The sequence below is a fragment of the Pelophylax lessonae genome (genome assembly GCF_965119305.1).
Source record: "Pelophylax lessonae genome assembly, chromosome: 1".
Lineage (NCBI taxonomy): Eukaryota > Metazoa > Chordata > Amphibia > Anura > Ranidae > Pelophylax > Pelophylax lessonae.
In genome coordinates this window covers 629,479,218-629,496,236 of record NC_138768.1, presented here as the reverse complement: position 1 = coordinate 629,496,236, position 17,019 = coordinate 629,479,218, and the positions used below count along the sequence as shown (strand labels likewise).

The 17,019-nt window shown below is 42.4% G+C and overlaps 1 protein-coding gene across 11 annotated transcripts in view; it reads right to left on the bottom strand.

The window, feature by feature from the left end:
- Nucleotides 1–17,019, bottom strand: part of BLTP1 (bridge-like lipid transfer protein family member 1) — a 754,177-nt gene that overhangs the window by 57,893 nt on the left and 679,265 nt on the right. For all 11 annotated transcript variants that reach the window (XM_082243836.1, XM_082243839.1, XM_082243842.1 and 8 more), the window contains 2 exons: nucleotides 5,439–5,596; nucleotides 3,994–4,186 (listed from right to left, as the gene is read on the bottom strand). In XM_082243836.1, coding sequence (XP_082099962.1) covers nucleotides 3,994–4,186; nucleotides 5,439–5,596 — 351 coding nt within the window. The remainder of the gene's footprint in view (nucleotides 1–3,993; nucleotides 4,187–5,438; nucleotides 5,597–17,019) is intronic.

Genomic DNA, 17,019 nt, shown 5'->3' with positions numbered 1-17,019 from the left:
CATTCTGGCTCTCTCCACGGTTCATGTTCCAGGAGTGATGAATAGGGATGATCGAACGGTTCGGGTCGACCATCGGTTCGACCTGAACATTGACTGTTCGAAATTCGTCCAAATTCCGAACTTTGTGCGGTAAAAGTTTGGAATTCGGCACCAGAACCGCCCAAAATGCAATGGGACAGGAACTGGGCTTTAAAATCCCGTGATTGGACCAGAAACGTGAGTAAAAGCCAATTGAGGGGGCAGGAGGATGCTAGGAATGTGATTGGAGTGACTAGGGGGTCCAGAGGCCAATCAGTAGTGAATACGCCCCCCAGTATATAACATAGCCCGCCAAATCTCTAGCACTGTAAGACAAGGGCTGTGGAAGAGAGTGGAAGCAGTTCTGTTACTCCTGCTGCAAAAGTGTCATTTAGCAGGGATATCTAGTGTAGTTAGGGTACTATATACCACTATAGTTAGATTCAATAATCTAGTTTCTGTAGGGAAAGTGTTAAGTGTCAGGGTGACCGTAATGTAGTTTAGGGTGAACTGAATCTGACTGCTATGCCAGGGTGACTGAACTCATCCATGTCAGGGTGACCGCCAGAGAAAAAGATAATTTTTCTTATCAATTTTAGTAGAGCAGGGATGTGGCTCCGCTCCTTTCACACCTGGGCGTTTTCGTTTCATGCGTTTAATGGGCTTTTTTTGGACGTCTTTGGAGGCAGGCATGACATCTGAACTTCTGTATAGGGGTATATACACACACACACACACACACATATATGTATATATACACATACACACATATAGGTGTGAAAGGAGCGGAACCCCATCCATGCGCTAATTAAATTATTTGCAGGGATGGGGTTCCGCTCCTTTCACACCTATATGTGTGTATGTGTATATATATATATATATATATATATATATATATATATATATATATATATATATGTGTATGTGCATATATACCCCTATACAGAAATTCAGATGTCATGCCTGCCTCCAAAGACGCCCAAAAAATGCCAAATACACGCCTGAAAAAACACACCTGGGTGTTTTTTTGCAGGTGTTTATTGGGCATTTTTTGGGCGTCTTTGGAGGCAGGCATGACATCTGAACTTCTGTATAGGGGTATATATACACACACACACATATATGTATATATACTCATACACACATATAGGTGTGAAAGGAGCGGAACTCCATCCATGTGCTAATGAAATTATTTGCAGGAATGGGGTTCCGCTCCTTTCACACCTATATGTGTATATATATATATATATATATATATATATATGTGTGTGTGCATATATACCCCTATACAGAAGTTCAGATGTCATGCCTGCCTCCAAAGACGCCCAAAAAATGCCCAATTAAAGCCTGAAAAAACACCTGGGCGTTTTTTGGGCGTCTTTGGAGACAGGCATGACATCTGAACTTCTGTATAGGGGTATATACACACACACACACATATATATATATATATATATATATATATATATATATATATATACACACATATAGGTGTGAAAGGAGCGGAACCCCATCCCTGCAAATAATTTCATTAGCGCATGGATGGGGTCCCGCTCCTTTCACACCTATATGTGTGTATGTGTATATATACATATATGTGTGTGTGTATATATACCCCTATACAGAAGTTCAGATGTCATGCCTGCCTCCAAAGACACCCAAAAAATGCCCAATAAACACCTGCAACAAAAACGCCCAGGTGTGTTTTTTCAGGAGTTTATTGGGCATTTTTTGGGCGTCTTTGGAGGCAGGCATGACATCTGAACTTCTGTATAGGGGTATATATACACACACACACACACACACACATATATGTATATATACACATACACACATATAGGTGTGAAAGGAGCGGAGCCACATCCCTGCGCTAATAAAAATTATACGAAAAAGTATCTTTTTTTTCTGGTTCTGGACATGCTACAGAGCTTAAACTTCACAGGTACACTTTTTAGACCCCCCAGACACTAAATCCAAAGAAATCTCTTGTTTCTTTTTTCAATAATTGGTTCTCTATCAAAAACGACAATTTTTGAGAACTTTTTTTGTGTGTGATTGCGGATCTGGTTTAGGGGGAATGGTCCCCGCTTACGGCTGTTTTTGGCCTCTTATGTGCCTGATGGTAAACTCCGGAGGTGAATCTGTTTGTGTCTTGTCTGAACAGCAGGGTAGACAGGTTTGTGGCCAGGGCTCGAGATCCTCTGGCCGTTGCCTCAGATGCACTGGTAGTGCTTTGATGCATTCTTGCTCCTTTCGGTGGCGAGGGGTTTAGCTTTCTGCAGAAAGGAGTGGAGCAACATTTGGCTTTTGGCTCTGTAAAAGGTCAGGTGTCGGCCTTAGCCTTTTACTTTCAAATGGCCCTTGGCGACTAACTCCTTAATTTGCACCTTTTTTCGAGGGGTGCATCATCTGGCTCGGCCGAGGGGATTCCCTTTACCTCTGTGGGATCTGACTTTGGTTTTGTCTGTTCTGTTACAACTTCCCTTTGAATAGGTCAGAGATAGCTCTCTGCCTTTGCTGTCCCAAAAGGTTGCCTTTCTGATGGCTATCACCTCTGCTCGCAGGGTGTCTGAGTTGGCGGCTCTGTCTTGCCGTTTGCCTTCTCTGGCCATTCATAGGGATTGGGTTGTTCTGTGGCCCAACCAATCTTTCCCCCCTAAGGTGCTGTCTGCCTTCCACCTCATTGAAGGTGTTGTTTCGCCTTCGCTTTGTGCGAAGCCAAAGTATTCCTGGGAATTTGCTTTGCATTCGCTGGATGTGGTTCGGGCGATCAGGGTTTACCTGTCGGCCACTGAATCTTTTTGGACACCCGATTCCCTGTTTGTCCTTCCTGAGGGACCTCGTAAGGGTTCGGCTGTGTCCGCTGCAACCATTTCCAAATGGATCAGGCAGACTATTGTTCAGGCCTATTCACTGCAGGGTCAGGTACCTCCTTTTCCGGTGAGGGCACATTTTACTAGAGCTATGAGTGCCTCTTGGGCTTTTTGCCATCAGGCTTCTGTGGCTCAGGTGTGTGAGGTGGCGACCTGGTCGTCTGTGCACACTTTTACAAAGTTCTACAAGATTGATTTGATGGCATCCTCGAATGCTTCCCTTGGCCGCCAAGTCTTGCAGGCTGCTGTTTGCTGAAGAGATGTGGTTTTCTCTTCGCTGGGGTGAATTTTTTGTTTTGGGGTTAGCTCCTGTTGGTTGAGCTTCTGTTGCCCCGTTGGCTACGGTTTTTTCTGGCCTTGATGGATTGTTGGTTGTGTTTCTTCCCACCCCTCATGCCTACACTGCTTTGGGACATCCCATTTGTGAGGAAACTATGAAGTGGCTGCGTCTGTCAGAGGATGTAAGAGAAAATAGAATTTTTGTAAGAACTTAACCGTAAACATTATTTTCTCTGAGTCATCTAACAGACGCAGCCCCCGCCCCTCTATTTTGGGGTTGGTTGTCTTTTCCTTCACTGCTTGCTACGAAACTGATTCGTTTCACTGCCTAGTCTTACTCCTGTAGAGGGCGCATTACCCATTTATGAGGAAACTATGAAGTGGCTGCGTCTGTCAGAGGACTCAGAGAAAATAATTTTACGGTAAGTTTTTACAAAAATTCTATTTTTTGCTAGAAAATTACTTAGAACCCCCAAACATTATCTATATTTTTTTAGCAGAGACCCTAGAGGATAAAATGGCGATTGTTGCAATCTTTAATATCACATTGTATTTGCGCAGAAGTTTTTCAAACACAGTTTTTTGGGAAAAAATACACTTTAATGAATGTAAAAAAAAAAACTAAACAGTAAAGTTAGCCCAATTTTTTTGTATAATGTAAAAGATGATGTTACGCCGAGAATCTAGATCTTTATTCTAAGCAAAAAAACTCTCATTTATCCAGAATCGCGCAGCTCTAATAAGCACCTTATGATAGTACATATAAATCGGTGACATGTTTGATAAATACACTATGCATGTAGTGTTGTATATTAAAGAATACCTTTTGTCAGAGATGCTGGTGTCCATGGGGGTGTACAGGTTGACATTCCACTCATCTTGTAGCTTAAGGTCTGCATTGCTGAAGATCCCCATAAGGATGCTGGATCCCATGTAGTCAACACGAGCCTCAGTGGAGCCCATTGTGATTTGAATCTTGTGGCTGGGCTGCTGGTTAGGGTGTTCTGAAATGTGAGCTAAAGTGAAACACAAACATTTTAGTTGTAAACAGCAATTTGATTAAATTCTATTCTATCATAATTTAGACAGAGAAGGCACACAGTGAAAACCCAATACAAGGATTGGTTTTGCCTTACTTTTAAGCATCCCCAAAATAGTACACACCCATTACTTATGCTTTCCATCCTGTTATGTGCCAAAAAATTTTCTTTTTACCCCTACTAGCTTAACCACTTAAGCCCCGGAGGATTTGGCTGCTCAAAGACCAGGCCCTATTTTGCGATTCGGCACTGCGTGAATGTAACGGACAATTGCACGGTCGTGCAATGCTGTACCGAAATAAAATTGAGGTCCTTTTTTTCCCACAAACGGAGCTTTCTTTTAGTGGTATTTGATCACCTGTGCGATTTTTACTTTTTGCGCTATAAACAAAAAAAGAGCGACAATTTTGAAAAAATAACAATATTTTTCACATTTTTTTATATGACATTCCCCCAAAAAATGTAAAAATCAAAACTTTTTAACATTTTAGGCCAATTTGTTTTCTGCTACATATTTGTGGTAAAAAAAATCCCAATAAGCGTATTTTGATTGGTTTGCGCAAAAGTTATCGCTGCTACCAACTACGGGAAATCTATGTCATTTTTATTGTTTTTTTTTTTAAACTAGTAATGGCGGCGATCTGCGATTTTTTTTTTTCGGGACTGCGACATTGCGGCGGACAGATCGGACCCTTGACTGAAATTTTTTACACTTTTGGGGGTACCAGTGACATTACTACAGTTATCAGTGCTGTATCTAAAGACACCTCTAGCACATGTCCACGCACTTAATAAGAGATCAGCCCATCACAGATTCAATCTTTTCAAACAATCTTTATTTAAAAAGTCATCAACAGAACATAAACAAAGTTAATTTTTGCTGAACTTAAAATCATTATTTATTGATTTCATTGATTATTCAATGTATCTGGCTTCTGAAAAACATAACTATTTCATAATTAAACTATAATAAATTATTGTTATATTGAATGATTTTATTATTACTTATTTGGCTATCCTAAGCTTTCAATGATGAATAAAATCTAGGGAGGGTCTTAATGTCAAATGTGGCAGGTATTGTGAGGTCTTGCAAAAAATGTGTGCTAAGTACAAAAAACAAAACTATCTGAAACAAAACAGCATGAATACAAAAAAAGATAAAAAAGATAATTTACATGCGGAAAATCTGTTTGGCACACTGTACCATTAATATTATATGAATACTTACCAACCATTTCCAGGGTGTTTACATCTATAGTTCCACCTACAACTCCACCTCTGGAATCGAGTTGAGACCTCCCCAGCCCAACAGACATGCTGATTTCCCGATCCCTGTTACTTCCAACAGACAAGCGACCTTGGCTTTTTAGTCCACTTGTAGTCCACCTAAACACAGACAAATAGATACCACTCACTATGCTGGTCATTATTTCACTTAAATTAAACTGTATATAAAATCAGTTGGCTAATTCGAGTAAAGGGACGTTGGGTTGTGATTCTTTGTATAAAGAAAGGAGTCTGTTATTCCCTTTGGAAATTACCCTTGGTTTAGCAGACATGTCTCCTCACTTGTCAGAGATAAGTGATAAACTCGATATACTCAAATTGTAACAAAGGACTATGTTAACAGGTTTACTTCAAAGGACAAGAAAAAACAAAGAAAAAGGAGTGAAATATTATCCTAGATGCAACTAATCTTAAAGCTGGCCATAGACGGTTCAAATCTCAAGATTTAAACCATATATGGGTAGGCTCAATGTACCAAAGTTGATCGATCAACCTGGGTACAGTCTGTCGGATTTTACATGTGATAATTACTTATAGCTGCTAGCAATGATCACTGTATTCTCCAGGTGGGGACAGCTTCCTCCGGGAGAACACAACGGCTCTGCGGGAGGGATTCCCCCATCAACACTGACTGTGTTGTTGGGGTTATCGAGCCAATCCATGGTTGTAGGAAAGAAAATTGTTAAGTCTATAGCCAGCCTTAGCTTTCCTTCATTGTTCGCTAAACACACTAAGTAGTCTTTCCTGAACAAAGAAAGAGAGTAGAATTCAGATTGGCCGATCTCTTCCTATAGCAGAAATGACAAAACCAAGTATTTAGACCCTTAAAAGCATGATCTGCATAGAACTGGATTCCCATATACATCAAAAATGCCCCCCCCCCCCCAGCTCACCACCTATACCTGGCTCGATAGAGCCCTCTCCACTCAGTCTATGCTTCCGCCCTCAGGTAGCCTGGGATCCCCAAGGTGACCGATGGAAGCAGTTGAGGAGCGCTTGCCTCCTTGGAGGACAATAGGAGCTGGGACGGACAGGGCACCAGTCGAGCTGTGCAGGGAGGCTTGGGCTGTGGTGAGGCCGGGACGTGGAGGTAACCAGGATGACCGAGGGAGTCCAGGCCGAGCCAGGCGGCAGCCACTGCTGCTCCGGGGTGTGTGAGAAAACCCAGGACTGAGCAAAGAAACGGCAGCAAAACAGGATGAGTGGCTAAAGGACTGGTGACGGGGGAAAGGAAAACTGTGCCTGACCCCCCCACAGATATTACAACCGCAAATGTGAAGGAAATTAAAGGTGGGAAAACGGAATATCTACATGGACTCAAGTGATTCCCTCCATGGAAACTGATCCCTCATATACAGGTTGGCTATACCCTATAGACCCCTTCAACAGACCGGTGAGTTTTTGACTCTTTCACATCTCTTCTTTTACAGGGCGACAGACTTTGTACACTACCGCATAGAATTAATAGACAAGCAGGCCCCGGATAAACAACAGAGCACCCGTGGTAAACAGACAGAAGGGAAAAAAAAAGTGGACAAAGGAGATCATCAACGGCATAAATATTCCTGGACAATTGCCAGAAGGACAAGGGACTTAGAGAGAGACTCTGAGATGGCCTACTTGACAGAACAAAACATGAAAACTCATTTGCCTTCAAAAGCAGAAATGGCGGCCATGTTTACAGCCTTAGAAAAGTCCTTAAAAGCAAAAATGACAACAATACATAATGACCTGGGCCATTTACTGACACGGATTGAAGAAAAAGAAAAGAAACAAGAAGAGTACACACAGACAATAAACAAGTTGGGAGGAAAGATGAAAGAGTTAAAGATGCAACAAAGGAACCTGGCATACAAATAGGAAGACCACAAAAATAGAAACAGAAGGAAGAATGCAGGGCTTACCAGAACCCACAAATGTAGAAGATCTAATGGAGAAAATGAGGAAAATCTTTAACCCACTATTGGATAGAGGAGACGATGAACATATAAAGATTAAGAGAGTACATTGGATCAGAAGATCAATGGGAACACCTGTGGAGGGCCCGAATGACATAATTGTAAGGTTCCAGAACTACAGCAAGATAGCCTGAATTTGGGAAAGCCTGAAAAGGAAAGCACCGCTAAAATTTGAAAAGGCTAATCTACAGATCTTTACAGACCTGGCCAAGGAAACATTAAGCAGAAGGAGATGGCTAAAACCACTTCTGGAGTCATTGCAAGTTAATGGTGCAAGGTACAACTGGGGGTTCCCAGTATGTCTGGAGGGCCAGAGGGAAGGTTGTGTGGCAAGACTGAGATTCCCTGAAGAAATGCAGGACTTCTGAAAAAAACTGGAAATCCCCATACTAAATATCCCAGGATGGCCCGAAGACGGGTCCAAAGAAAAAGCTCAATAAAAAGAACACTGGCAATTGGCCTCTAAGAAAAAGAACTGATCTGTAAAGAGGAAAAGTAACTAGAGTAAACAAATATTGAGAGGAAATTTCGCAGGAGGGGGTGGGGGGGGGGGGGGGCAGAGGGGAGGAAAGGGAAGGAATTAGGAAACGAAGGATGGCAAACTGAGCCAACTAGCAAGCCCCATGTCTCATTACCCCAAGAAGGCAGAAGGGAACTAACAAGTATATTGGACAGAGTTCCACTCAAGGATGACAAGAGAAGAGGGGCGAGGCGCGCCCAAGTAAAGCACTGTAACCTACTCAGGGAACTGGAATTGTTTAAATCTACAACATGGCAGGATCAGCTGGAGGAATGGGGGTGGGAGGGAGGAGGAAGGGAAAGGGAGGAATGGGAAGGGGGGTTGGGGATTGGGTGGGAGAGGGAGAGAAGGGGGAGGGGGGAGGGAAGGGGCAAGAATCAAGAAGAAGGAAATGTCTTGAATTGCTAAAGTTACTTATTTATGTTGTTTCCCCTTTTGCTCTCTGGGTAAGACTCCCTAGAAGGACTCTTCAAAAATGTCCTTATACTGGCATTCAGTTCAGACTGATAGCAGGGAGGAGATGAAGGAAAATACAGGAGGTGAGAGGAGAAGTAGAAGCGATGAAAACCTTACATTTTCTGACATATAATGTAAGAGGTCTAAATACGCCATCTAAAAGATATAAGGTACTAGAAGAACTTAGACGATACTCTGCTAGCTTAATATTTTTACAGGAGACGCATATTGCACAAGATTCAAACGTGAAATCATATTATAAAAATGACCCGGTCTGGTATTATGGAGATTCACTGACCAGGAAAGCCAAGGGGTAGCGATTGGCATAGAAAATGATGTTAGACCCATAAGGTCGACATATCTTCCTGAATGGCCAACCACAGGGTATGAACTGCACAGTGGCAAATATATACTGCCCAAATAAAAATTCGAAAGGATATTTGCTCAAAATATTAGAGAAGGTGACGCAGTTTAAAAGGAGCAAATTAATTCTGGCAGGAGACTCTAATTTCTGTATGGATCCAATCCTGGATTTTACATCACATGCTCAGGCGACAGGAAGTCGCCTGCTCAGGAGGGTAAGGAAAAAGTTACACCACTGTCAGCTGATAGATGCATAGAGAATCCAACACCCGAGGGAGAGGGACTACTCCTTCCACTCCCCTGTGCACAGGATGTACTCAAGACTGGACTACATCATAAAAGAACATAGACTGATAGAAGCGATGGTTAAAACATCAATAGGAATAATGACACTATCAGATCATGCCCCAGTAATGATGAAAATACAACTCCCAGGATATCAGAGGTTTATGAATATTTGGAGGATCAATGAAGAACTGATTGAGGATGTAGAAGTCAGGAAAAAGATGGGGAAAGAATTGGAACAATATTTTTTGAGTAATGAGACCCCAAATATATCTAAAGCTACAATATGGGAGGCCCAGAAGGCATACATTAGAGAAGTAATGATTTTGATAGGCTCAAAAAAAAAAAAAAGGAAAGATTTATCAACATAAATAGACTAATAAGAGAAATATACGAGTAAGAAAAAAAACATAAAAAGACTAGAGAGAGGACGAGATACAACAATCCCTTGTATTAAAAAGAGATAAATTAAAATAATTAATGGAAGATGCAACAAGAAGGGCCTTCAATAGGGCAACGAGATAAAAAAATAAATTGGGAAACAAACTAGGGAAAAAGTTAGCAAGAATGCTGAAGAATACAAAATTGATCAATTACATAGATAAAATAAAAAAACAGAGGTGTAATGGTACATTCAACAACAGAAATAGCCAAGGCATTTCAAAGCTCTACAGTGCTCTATACACAGTGAGACAAAAAGGGACAGAAGAAGTAGAACAAAAAAGAATACAAGAGATACAAAAATATATAAGGGAAGCAAAACTATCTAAGATACAAACAGATAGAATGCAAGCTCTCGAGGCTCCAATTTCAGGAGAAGGAGATAATGGTGGCATTACAAAATTCAGCGACAGGAAAAAGTCCAGAAAGTTTAAAGAAATATTAGTACCAAAACTTTGTACATACATGAATGGAAAAGGTGAGGGAAAGGAGATGAGAGCAGAATCACTAAATGCATATAAAGTGCCTTGCGAAAGTATTCGGCCCCCGTGAACTTTGCGACCTTTTGCCCCATTTCAGGCTTCAAACAAAGATATAAAACTGTAATTTTTTGTGAAGAATCAACAAGTGGGACACAATCATGAAGTGGAACGAAATTTATTGGATATTTCAAACTTTTTTAACAAATAAAAAACTGAAAAATTGGGCGTGCAAAATTATTCAGCCCCCTTAAGTTAATACTTTGTAGCGCCACCTTTTGCTGCGATTACAGCTGTAAGTCGCTTAGGGTATGTCTCTATCAGTTTTGCACATCGAAAGACTGAAATTTTTGCCCATTCCTCCTTGCAAAACAGCTCGAGCTCCGTGAGGTTGGATGGAGAGTGTTTGTGAACAGCAGTTTTCAGTTCTTTCCACAAATTCTTGATTGGATTCAGGTCTGGACTTTGACTTGGCCATTCTAACACCTGGATATGTTTATTTGTGAACCATTCAATTGTAGATTTTGCTTTATGTTTTGGATCATTGTCTTGTTGGAAGACAAATCTCTGTCCCAGTCTCAGGTCTTTTGCAGACTCCATCAGGTTTTCTTCCAGAATGGTCCTGTATTTGGCTCCATCCATCTTCCCATCAATTTTAACCATGTTCCCTGTCCCTGCTGAAGAAAAGCAGGCCCAAACCGTGGTGCTGCCACCACCACGTTTGACAGTGGGGATGGTGTGTTCAGGGTGATGAGCTGTGTTGCTTTTACGCCAAACATAACGTTTTGCATTGTTGCCAAAAAGTTTGATTTTGGTTTCATCTGACCACAGCACCTTCTTCCACATGTTTGGTGTGTCTCCCAGGTGGCTTGTGGCAAACTTTAAACGACACATTTTATGGATATCTTTAAGAAATGGCTTTCTTCTGGTCACTCTTCCATAAAGGCCAGATTTGTGCAGTATACGACTGATTGTTGTCGTATGGACAGAGTCTCCCACCTCAGCTGTAGATCCCTGCAGTTCATCCAGAGTGATCATGGGCCTCTTGGCTGCATCTCTGATCAGTCTTCTCCGGTCAGTCTTCTCCGGTCAGTCTTCTCCGGTCAGTCTTCTCCGGTCAGTCTTCTCCGGTCAGTCTTCTCCTTGTATGAGCTGAAAGTTTAGAGGGATGGTCAGGTCTTCGTAGATTTGCAGTGGTCTGATACTCCTTCCATTTCAATATTATCGCTTGCACAGTGCTCCTTGGGATGTTTAAAGCTTAGGAAATCTTTTTGTATCCAAATCCGGCTTTAAACTTCTCCACAACAGTATCTCAGACCTGCCTGGTGTGTTCCTTGTTCTTCATGATGCGCTCTGCGCTTTAAACGGACCTCTGAGACTATCACAGTGCAGGTGCATTTATACGGAGACTTGATTACACACAGGTGGATTCTATTTATCATCATTAGTCATTTAGGTCAACATTGCATCATTCAGAGATCCTCACTGAACTTCTGGAGAGAGTGTGCTGCACTGAAAGTAAAGGGGCTGAATAATTTTGCACGCCCAATTTTTCGTTTTTTTATTTGTTAACAAAGTTTGAAATATCCAATAAATTTCGTTCCACTTCATGATTTTGTTAACTAAGTTTGAAATATCCAATAAATTTCGTTCCACTTCATGATTGTGTCCCACTTGTTGTTGATTCTTCACAAAAAATTACAGTTTTATATCTTTATGTTTGAAGCCTGAAATGTGGCAAAAGGTCGCAAAGTTCAAGGGGGCCGAATACTTTCGCAAGGCACTGCATAACGGTAATACCTAAAGAAGGGAAAGACGCAAATTTGTGCTCTAGTTTCAGGCCAATAGCAATATTAAACACGGATATAAAATTGTATGCAAAAGTCCTGGCAGCTAGATGAAAAGATTTAATGCCGGATTGTATTGATGCAGACCAGACTGCATTCATCCCTGGTAGGGAGGGAAAAGATAATGGGATAAGAAAATTACTCCTATTACATAAATCCAGGGGTTTTAAAGCCCACGACATTCTACTGTCAATAGACGCTGAGAAAGCACTTGACAGAGTAGACTGAGACTTCATGCTAGAAACTCTAGAACAGTGGTCCTCAACTCCGGTCCTCAGGGCCCACTAACAGGCCAGGTTGTAAGTATTACCTTGAGGAGATGCAGACAAGAGTACTGCAATCACTGAGCAGCAAATTATATCACCTAGGATGTATTTCAGTTATCTTGCAAACTTGGTCTGTTAGTGGGCCCTGAGGACCAGGGTTGAGGACCACTGCTCTAGAAGATCTGGGTATAGGCCCTAGAATGAACCAATGGATAAGAGCACTGTGTAGGAATCCATCTGCTTTGGTAAAGGTTAATGAAGATCCCTCGCCCCTGTTCAGTTTGAATAAGGGGACAAGACAGGGATGTCTGATGTCGCCCCTGTTGTTTGTCCTGTCACTAGAACCACTTTTAGCCACTATATACGGAATAATGTAGACATTGGAGGAGTGAAAGTAGGACATCAAAAGCATAAAGTAGCAGCATATGCTGATGGCATTTTGTCCTTCATTACTAACCCTAGGATAACTGTTCCAAATGTTATCAAAGGACTAAAAAAACATAGGGAATTATCAAACATCAAGATTAACCCAATAATGTCCGAAATTTTGAATATTGGGCTAAGCAGAAAAGAGGAGATAGCATTACAGAGGAAATTGCCATTTATCTGGACAAATTCCGAATTAAAGTACCTAGGGATAAATGTAATCTCATCTTTGAAAGACCTCTACCATGTTAATTACATACCCATGCTAAATGAGATAAAAGCAGACATCAAAAAAATATCAAGGCGCCCACTTGCTTTGTTGGGCTGAATAAATATAGCCAAAATGGTAATACTACCCAAAATCCTTTACATATTGCAAATGCTACCAAGAGCTATTCCATGTACATATTTTAAAACAATAAAAACAATGCTTTTTAAAGTTCATCTGATAGGGAAAGAAGCCAAGAATCCAAAATATGGTACTCATAAAGATAAATCACAGGGGGGATTAGCCGCACCAGATATAAAAAGATACTACAAAGCAGTTATAATTTCACAAATGATTGAATGGACAAAAGTAAATTCAGATATAAGATGGGTTAAGCTTGAAACCACATTAAGCAGAACGCAGTTAAAGCGGAGTTTCGGGCACAAAAACATTTTTTCAATGAACATACCCCCGGGACAGTCAGGGCTAGTACATTCCACAATGGCTAGCCTCTGATCTGTCCCGGTTCGCACTTACCTGCAAGAAGAAATACTCACTTATAAAATTTCTTCTACAGCGTTGCCATCTCTGTTGTGGGCACCTGAAGCCAGCACGATCCTCTTCTGCGTCCTCTTCCGTGTCTTCTTCTCCCAGAATGCACCTGCACCGGCCCCTCTCGTCACTTCCGGTGCGGCGCCGCATTCCTACACAGCTTCTGGGCATGCCCAGAAGCTGTTTAGCAGGGAATGTGGAGTCGCACCGGAAGTGACGAGCGGGGCCGGTGCCGTCGCATTGATTCCTGGGAGCGATGACGTTCAGCTCCCAGGAATCATTGCAAACCGGAAGTGACGGCGTGGGCCGCGGCCACAGAGGGAGGAAGTGGAGAATAGGTGAGTATTTCTTTCTACAAATACAAGGTGAGTAAAAAAAAAAAATAACCCTAACTATCCAATTCCTTTTCAGGTGAATTCCTTCAGGTCGATTTTGTGCCCGGAACTCCGCTTTAAGTAAAAATATTTGGATACCTCCTAAATATAGGAAATTACCTGTGGATACACCTGAAATGACGAACGTTGTATATAAGATATGGGACACGATACATAGACAAGCTAAATGGAAATATAATTCACCATTATCACTAGAAGGCACAAAATATTTTGCAACCGGAAATGAGACACAATTTGGTAACTGGATCAAAAACACGCAGCTAAATATATCACACAAGGTGGAAAGATAATGCAATATCACAAACTTAAAATTAAGGGGGAAAATATGTTGTTGAACGAATGGAGATATTTTCAGTTAAAACACTTTGTTGGATTCCTGCCACAACTTATCAGATCTGAGAAGGAATTGAACCCTGTGGAAAAATGTTGTAATCCACAAATAAACGTAAAACATGGTATTTCCCAGATTTATAAAATAGTTACTGGGATGGCAGGACTGAAAAACTGGATTTTTGACTTACTGTAAAATCCTTTTCTCTGAAGTTTTTTTTGACAGACGCAGCTCCATATTCTTCTTCCCTACTGGGACGTCCCAAAGGGGTGGGAAAACAACGCAGAAAAGAACGCAATTCCCCAAAAGGCTAAACTTAGCCAACCAGTGAACATGGAGCTCAACCAGGAACAACTGGAGCTCACCTAGAAAAAACATACACCCTCAAAGAGAACATTTTCTCTGTACACAGCAGTCTGCAAAAACTTGTGGCCAAAAGAAGCATACAAAGATGCAAACACATCTACTTTGCAGAATTTTGTGAACGTATGCACAGACGACCAAGTTGCAGCCTTGCAAACTTGCATTATTGACGCCTGATGGCGAAAAGCTCAAGAGGTAGAATGCGCCTTCACAGGGAAATGTGGAACCCGACCCTTCAGTGAATAAGCCTGTACCATTGTTTGCCTGATCCATCTGGATATGGTCGCAGCAGTCCCAGCCAATCCCTTTCGAGGTCGTTCCGTAAGGACAAAGAGAGAGTCTGATTTGCTGAAAGATTTAGTACCTGCAAGGTAAACCCTAATTGCCTGAACCACATCCAAAGAATGCAAGGCATTTTCCTTGGGATGTTTGGGCCTAGGACAGAGTGAAGGCAGCACAATGTCTTCATTCAAATGGAAATAAGAAACCACCTTAGGGAGAAAAGACTTATTAGGTCGAAGTACCACTTTATCTCTGTGGACCACCAGATAAGGTGAACGGCAGGATAGCGCCGCCAATTCAGAAACTCTGCGGGCAGAAGTAATAGCCACCAAAAAGGCAAACTTCTGTGACAGTGTAAGCAGAGGAATCTCCCTAATGTTCTCAAAAGGAGGTTTTTGAAGAACAGACAATACCAAGTTAAGATCTCACAGAGGTAGCGGGGATCGCCTCAGAGGAGCCATATGGCAAACCCCTTGTATAAAAGTGAGAATCAAGGCATGTGTAGCTAAAGGACGTTGGAAAAACACAGCCAAACCTGACACATGGCCTTTGATAGTGCCCAAGGCCAACCGCTGTTCAACCCCTTTTTAAAGAAAGGTCAAAATCCTAGCCACTGAAAAAAAAGCGAGGATGCACTTTCAGCGATTCACACCATGAGATGTACGATTTCCACGTACAATGATAATCTTCCTGGAAGTAGAATTTATGGCCTTCAACAGTGTAGGAATTAAGGAGTCAGAAAGACCCCAGTCCTTCAATACCTGGCTTTCAACAGCCACGCCGTTAAAGCCAGCGACTGTAAAGCAGGATGGAAGATCGGCCCTTGAGACAGCAGATCTTCCCTGAGAGGAAGTCTCCAAGGAGTATCGGCGACAAACTTTACCAGATCTACGTACCAAGACTGACGAGGCCAGTCTGAGGCCATCAGAATGAATGGAATCCCTTCCACCTCTATTCTGCTCAGAAGCCTCGGCAGGAGTTTCAGAGGAGGGAATGCATAGATCAGCTGATATATTGACCCCCAAGGAGCTACCAGTGCGTCTGTGGTGTCGGCCAGAGGATCCTGCGATCTGGCTACAAACCTCTGAACCTTCTTGTTAAATCGAGAAGCTGACAGGTCAACATTGGGCATCCCCCATCGGACACACAGGAGGTGAAACACCTCTGGGTGTAGAGACCATTCTCCCCTTGATCCAACATTTGATGACTCAGGTAATCTGCCTGGCAGTTTTCCACACCTGGGATGTGCACTGCGGAAAGGGATGGAACAAAACTTTCTGTCCATTTCAGGATCTCGGCCACCTCCCGGGCCGCCAAGACACTCTTGGTGCCGCCTTGATGATTGATGTAAGCCATGGCCGTGGCATTGTCCGATTGAATTTGGACTGGACAACCCTGTAAATGAGTTGTCCAGTGACTCAGGCAACGCTTTATCACTCTGAGTTTCAGAATATTGATCAGAAGTCTGGACTCTTCTACCGTCCAGGACTCCTCCCCAGCCGGACAAGGTGGCGTGCGTGGTTACCACAGTCCAATACAATGCGAGAAAGGACTTGCCCTGCCATAGTGCTAACGAGCGAAGCCACCATAGAGGAGCAGTCTTTGTGTTGTGACTCAATCGAATCATAGTAGCCAAGGACTTTAGATCTTTGTTCCATTTGACAAGAATTTCCCTTTGTAAGGGTCTAGTGTGGAACTGAGCAAACAGAACCGCCTTGAAGGTCGACATTATCGGACCTAAGGCTCACATGAAAGTCCACAGAGAGGACAGATTGCTGGATAACAGCAAATTAATCACCCCCTGCAATTTTTGCAGCATGTCCGGGGGAAGAAAAACCCTCGCTGAAGCGGAGTCCAGAGTCAGGCCGAGATAATCCAGTTTTGAGGATGGTACCAGAGCAGATTTTTAAAAATTGATGTTCCAGCCAAACACTTGCAGAGTCCGTACAGTGATTGTACAGTGATAAATGTGAATCTGCTCTTAAGAGGAGATTGTCCAGGTACCCCAGTACCGCAATCCCCATGCCAATACTGGAGCCAACACTTTGATGAAAACCCCGGGGGCGGAGGGAAGACCAAAGGGTAACGCCACAAAATGATAATGCTCCTCTCCTACCGCGAAGCGAAGAAAATGTTGGTGTCCAGCGTAAACAGGGATTTGTAGATGTGCGTCCTTGATATCGATGGAGGCAAAAAAGTCTCCTTGGTGTAGGGACGCCACTACCCTGCTAATGAACTCCATTCGAAATTTCTGTACCTGCACAAAGCGGATTGGACACACTTTGCCTTCTTTTCTGGGCACAGTGAACAGGTTTTCCTTGTCTATTTTATACATTGCTTTTCTCTCAGC